At 33.9% G+C, this 6802-nt stretch overlaps 1 protein-coding gene across 12 annotated transcripts; it reads right to left on the bottom strand.

Moving 5' to 3' along the window:
• Positions 1-662: 662 nt before the first annotated feature.
• LOC114319734 (uncharacterized) lies at positions 663-6585 on the bottom strand. 12 transcript variants are annotated; one of them, XR_003649556.2, is made up of 6 exons: positions 6273-6585; positions 5253-5326; positions 3382-3604; positions 1336-1550; positions 1169-1245; positions 663-940 (listed from the first exon to the last, which is right to left on the bottom strand). XR_003649556.2 is itself a non-coding variant. In XM_082887677.1 (6 exons), exons 3-5 carry the CDS (start codon positions 3570-3572, stop codon positions 1222-1224), a joined length of 405 nt encoding a protein of 134 aa, XP_082743803.1. In that variant the 5' UTR covers positions 3573-3574; positions 5253-5326; positions 6183-6264; the 3' UTR covers positions 663-940; positions 1195-1221. The 12 variants fall into 12 exon arrangements, 1 of the variants encoding a protein (XP_082743803.1); XR_003649553.2 differs by having other exon boundaries at positions 3382-3574; positions 6183-6584; XR_003649554.2 differs by having other exon boundaries at positions 3382-3574; positions 6273-6584.
• Between the last annotated feature and the right edge of the window lie 217 nt (positions 6586-6802).

Here is a 6802-nt window from a genome sequence, read left to right as displayed (position 1 = left end):
CATGCACCCCATGGTCGAATCCGTTACCGACAAATACAAAATCAAAGGCTTTCTCAGCTCTGGCGGTGACAACACAGGCTGTTTCTGAAGGTACTGCTTGACCTTCTTAAAGGCAAACTGACATTGATCATCCTATCAAAACTTTTTCCTTTTCTTCAAGAGACCAAATAGTCACTATAAGAAATAACACTTTTAGCGACCAACCTTTTGGTCGCAGAAAGTTGTTATCTGGTCATTAATAGTTTTTAGAGACCAAAAAAAGTTAGTCGCCATTTATTCGCCAAAAGCCCGTCACAGAAGATTTTTGGCAACCAGAATTGAAGTTGGTCGCTAAAAGTTACCATCAGCGACCATATATTTTGGTCACAAAATGGATTTAAATTTGTTAAAAATTGATCATTTGCGACAAAAAAACTGGTCACAAAAATGGAGGATTTTGGCGACCACAGTAGTGGTCACCAATAGTTATTCCTAGAACCTTTCTCAAGGACCTACTGCGGCTAAAATGTTCTTGGCCGCAAAAAAGCTTTTAATTTCAAAAAATAAATTTTTAAATATAATGCTAATTTTTTTGAATACCTATAATACATTTGCAATTAATAACATAATTCATGTCCATCCAATCAATTTCAACATCTCAATCCATCAACAATCCAATCTAAAAACAAAAAATCATCAATTATAAAGTCAAAATAGTAGTTAATCTATCTAATTACTACCATCTGTCAATATGAACTCATTACAAGTCCAAAATAATTATCCATCCTTTTAGTTTACAACGAATTCACCACATCAAAAACATATTTAACAAAGCCCTCAAAGATTTCAAATGCATGTCATATTTGACTGATGCAAAGTATATCAAAAACTCCACGTATAAGCACAACTTAGAATTAATGCACCGGAAAACTCAGGTCCATATGACTACGCCTCTAGCTACCTGAAATAAAAATAAAAAATAAAAATAAAAATGAAGAAAGCGATGTTAATAATAATATTTTTGCTTACACTTCTATTTTAATTTTGTAAAAATCTATGGATCTAAGTCCACTCCCAAAACTAGCAATCACACACAGTCTTATTGCCCAATTCAAAAAAATAAAAAAATAAAAAAAATAAAATGAAGAAGAAAAAGAAGAAAAAATAAATAAAGAAAAAAAACACAAACCAAAGAAAATAGGGATTTAATCTAACTAGAGAATGCTTCATTGATGGAAAATATTAATCAAACTTGAAATGTCGTCCCTACAAGAATGAATAAACAGATGGAAAATGTTAAAACTCACCCTTTCTGTGTATCATTAATCACAATTCACAAGTAGTGCACATACTGACCTCAAGAAAAAGACTATTGAATTCTGGGGGCAAATCATAAACATATATAAGGGGCCTTTTCTTTTCCACCATAGCATTGAGATTGACAAGATTCCCAACATGTTGTGGACTGTTAGGTACATCAACCTGAGCTGGTTGAAGCATTAAGGCCAATCCCTTATAACTGATAAAATAGATGGTATGCTGCAATCTAATGCATACCAGCCATTGTCACACTATAGAAAGAAGAAAAAAATCAAATAATTTTAGACACAAATTTGGAACAAATTTGGAGCAAATTTGACAAGTTTTAATCTAATTATGCAAGGTATTGGAAGGTTCTTAGGGAAGCAACTAAATAGGATGAACCCAAATAAACAAAAGCCAACCTTGATTAACATCAATGTATACAGGGCTTTGCCTGCCATTCTTGTCCGCAGACAAGTCATTAATTTATGTTTCTCATGGTATAGATTTAGAAGCGAATTGTTTATCGAAACAATAACCATTTGGTCAAAGAGAATTCAACTAAATCATTACACACCAAGCTACCTCAAACTACAAAGTTTAATAAACAGAAATTTAGTAATACCACAGTATTCAAACAAGAACCTTTCTAACAGTTCTATCACAATATTAGTCATGCACAAAATTCTGTAAATAGAAAAATGTCATTTAATACAAGCTCTTGATTGTTATCCATTAGCATACACGAATGACAACCTAAAATCTAGGAGTGAAAGAGACAATAATATAACTTGACAACAAACAAAATACTTTTAAAGAAAACTGCAATCTTTTGAGCCTAGTAAAGCAAGAGGCTGCAATGCATACATGATAACAGTTACAGAGAGAGTACTACATTGTTATTATCCATAAGCTCCAGATAATTGAATATACAAAACCAAGGCATTGCCATATCTTAACCTACGAGCTTATGATGCGAAGGGTGTGAATCACACAGGTGGCAATATAATCTAAGGCCTTGACAAATCCAAAATGAGTCTTTGATTGTAGTAAGCTCTACATAAAAGATATCAGAAACAGTTTAAACTAACATAAAAGTGGAATGATAAATAAACAAAAGAAATAAGAAAGGAAATGACAAACTTACAGACACCAAAGAATGATAACATTTAAGAGTGTGGTTTTAACTGAATTGAAAAACCATGAGTTATGCCAGAACAAATTTCTGTTTAAATATCTATCCAAGCTTAGCATCTACATTGTGCTGAGGAAGCCTTCTAATTAGTTGGTGAATATGCAAATTTGTTTAAATCCACACCAACATTTGACCTTCAACAAACCAAGCCAAACCAAACCAAGCCTTAAGTGCCATCAAATGGGGTCGGCTATATGAATCCTTCTTCTCCATGCGGCCCTATCAAAGGCCATTTCATTAGTCAAATTAAGTAGATTCATATCTCTATTTATAACACTAGTCAACGTTAATCTAGGCCTACCCCATCCCCTAACACTTCCATCTACCGTTACAGCATCGCATCTCTTCACTACTGCCTTTGTTGGTCTCCGTTGAATATGACCAAACCATCTCAAACGATTCTCTCTCAACTTATCTTCTATCGGTGCTACTCTTACCCATTCCCGAATACACTCATTCCTAATCTTGTCCTGTCCAGTCTTACCACACATCCACCTTAGCATTCTCATCTCAGCCACACTCATCTTATCTACATGTTGTTTCTTGGTTGCCCAGCACTCCGTCCCATACAACATAGCTGGTCTAATAGCCATTCTATAAAACTTACCTTTTAGTCTAGTGGGTATTCGTTTATCGCACAATATCCCAGACGCACTTCTCCACTTACACCATCCCGCCTTAATCCTATGGGCTACATCTGCATCAATCTCTCCCGCTATTGTGATAATCGACCCTAAATAATGAAAATGTTCACTCTTAGGCAGTTCTTGGTTCTCAATTTTCACTTCTCCTCTGCTTGGGACCGGCGGAGTTGTTAACAACCCCGGCATACAAATTACTAAGATGCTTATAAAAGGATTTGTTTAGGGGCAATAAACTTTAGCATCAAGGTCAAGCAACATTACCTACTAGTACATGTGTTCTGCACATGTTTTAGAGGGGCACAGAGACCACTAGCACGAGAACCAGATGAGGAGCACCTGAATGATGATATTACAGAAACAAACTTTTCCATTGATTTCTCTGCTATATCAGAATAATTTGCTAAAGGGGAAATGTTATATCGAAACTCCCCTCCTTCAGCCATTGTCTCCATAACTGTATCATCAAGGGTAGAAATTCTGTTACCTAAAGTAGAGAAACATATTAAATGTTGGAGGCATTACAGAATTGATAACAACAAGATAGAATAATTAAACAAAGGAGAAACAATTAAGAGAATCAAATTATAGTCGAATGCAACACATGAACACATAAGAAAATTAATGGAATGTGTGTTATGAGGATCAACCATTCAATATCAAGGATGAAAGCTGGAAAGGGCTGCAATGAGTCTGCACCTTGCCAGAGGTTACAACAGCAACACAAACTTAGCCAAAGCATGACTTAGCTTAAAGTAATGTCCAATGATATTTGAACAAATTAAAGTAATATTGCTTTATAATGCAACTTAAGCTAATGAAACACCCAAAGCTCCACATAAGAAGATGAAGTTCACACTACCAATGTGTTTATATGTTATGTAAAGCAACCAAAACTCCAGATAAGAAATGCATCTACTAACAACAATAAACCAAATTAAAGGTTAGCTTTTTTTCCCCTTGAACTCACCACAATTTTTTTCTACTTTAAACCAAACTACCAAGCAAAGCCATAAATGTTCACTAAAGAACTGGTAACAACAATAAATAAAAAAAAATGTAAAGGTCAGCTAATGATTTTGATCGTGAGTTGGAACTTCCCTACATGTTCAACTTTTTCGGCTGTAAAAAACTAAGAGCAAAAAGTGATCTCTTATTATAGTAGCAGAAAATGTGAAGACCAAATGGGGGGCATTTGGATGAGAAAGTTTAGTAAAGCTAATATTTTAGTGAATAAAATTCAGATTTGTGGTGCCTATATAAGCATCTTTGTTGCTGTTTTATTTTCTATTTTTGGGTAGAAATTGCTTGCTTGATGTTGAATATTTGTGCAAAACAATCAGATTTGCATGTGTTGTGTTTGTGCCATGTTATGCCATTGCCGTGTTTATGGCTATTTCTTTTAGTGATTCTTCTGCATGTATTTCACACCAAATCCCCCCAACACAAATTTATAATTAAAAATCAGTGCATTCATAATATCTAAAAAGCAATAATACCATTAATGGATACAATAGCTTTGACAAAAGAAAAAAATAGTCAAGTAGCATGAACAATATCCTTCATAATGGAACAAAATAAAAATAAAAAATTAAAATTCCTTAACTGGATAATAACCAAAAAACTTAGAATTAGATATAGAGGAACAATCAATCTATAGCAGATTCAAAGAAATTGACCAAACTATTGCTATTTACAGTGATGCATCTAATGCTTGGCCACCCAAACTATTAATACTCACTTAGGGTTAAATTAAAATTTAAAGGTTTTAAAAATTAGGGGTTTTCAAAATTAGTTTTATGTACCTAAAAAATTTAGGGCCTACTAAAGAAATTACAAACAATCAAAATCTGAAATAATCCATATAGATACGATGATTTCACAATAATAAATCGTATTATTACCATCATGATAGTAGATGGTAATAGCAAGCCACAAAACCTTTCAAAGTCCATACACTAATCAATAACAACCTAAAGAATAGAGAGATACAAGATTTTAAATTAATTAGCTATTAGTTAAAGCTCCAAAGTAAGTTTGACCATTGCAACCAAGTAAAACAAATATAAATAGAATATCAAAAAATTTCTCTTTGCAAGGTATTGGGGATGACAAAAATATAAAACAACTCTGACCTGCATTGAAAAATTAAACGTCATAAACTCCACAACAGGCCTAAGACCAAAATAAGCAGCGCCTACTCCAATGACTGCAAATCCATCCAGCAAAATAACCGTTTATACATGAGACAAAAGAATTATAGAAAAACAAAAAGCATATTCCCAAACAATCCCCAATCACGACTCCTTACCACTTCACCCATTAAAAAAACTCTAAGATCAACAGACATTTCATCATCAAGAGTAGGGTTTAGAGCATCTCTCACAGACATCTTTTTAAGTAATTTTAGAATGTAACTATCAGTGTTTCTGTGAAAGAAAAGCAGCACAAGTGAAAGCATGAATACAGAAAGGAAAAAGAAAAAGGTTTTTAGATTACTTCTATAAATTGAATTAGTAACACTACAATACGAACTAACTCTCTATATGACCAGCTTTTGCTTTCCTTCTTGTTTTATTTTAGGTAAGACATTAAGTACCCCTTTTAGTATTTCATATTTAGCAAAGCATCTGAAGTGATCAATTCTATCTCTACCACTGTCATGCTTAGTGCTTAATCATTTGTGGCTCAAAAACAATTCCTCAAGTAGCAGCATAACAAAGTACATATAAAGCAATTTCCAAAACACCAACAAGTTGAAGCTTTAAAATGCTCCAAATTAAAGCCTACTTCACAAAAAGTAGAATCACCAACTACAACACCTTAACTTGTGATGGAATAAGCATAAATCACAGAACACAATAGAGACCCCTGAACCAATCACAGCTCTGTAATTTGGGTTTTTTTTTTTTTTTTTGTAGACTTAAGAAGGTCAATTGTTTCTCACAATATGGCAATGAAATGGTGGGTATTCAAAGTGTGATAAACAAGTGAAAAGGGTCAAAAAACGAGAGACAAAACATGAAACAAAGGAGCAAAAAGAGATCAGAGAGCACTCAGTTCACCTGAATCAGAGACAAGCAACCCGTTTCAATCATTAAATCTAAAATCTTTCTCTCTCTCTCTCTCTCTGAGAGAGAGAGAGAGACACTAACCTGGTAAGAAAATACAATGATGAAGAGAGTCGAAGATGAAGAGGGAGCAAAACAGGGAATAAAGTGAATGGAGATAGTGGCTAGGGTTTCATTACTGATTAGGAGTATAGAGAGTGAGGAGATACAACGATGAAGGGAGCAACCAATCTAACTATAGGGGGTCGAATGAAGAGAGCAATTAGTAATGAATGAAGAGAGCAACGATGAAAAGGAAGCTCATCGATTTAGGAATTCACTTTTGATTTAGGTAATTTTGATACAAAATATGCCTTTTTCTTTCTGTGACCGCAATAAGTTAGTCACCAAAGGTTTTGACATTCCCTTTTTTTTATTTCTCTCTCCTGTCATTACTTTTCGCGATCATATCACATTTTTTAGTTGAAAAAATTACTAATTAGCCACCAAAAACTTGTTGGCCGCGAAAACACATCCTATTAGCGACCAAAAAAATATTAGTCGCAAAAAGTAAACTATTTGCAACCAACTCAAAAAAAGTGGTCGCTAAAAGTATTTTTTTTGTAATGAGTGGT

Source organism: Camellia sinensis, chromosome 9, assembly GCF_055761805.1.
Source record: "Camellia sinensis isolate YWXY chromosome 9, ASM5576180v1, whole genome shotgun sequence".
NCBI lineage: Eukaryota > Viridiplantae > Streptophyta > Magnoliopsida > Ericales > Theaceae > Camellia > Camellia sinensis.
This window is presented reverse-complemented; position numbering and strand designations above follow the sequence as displayed.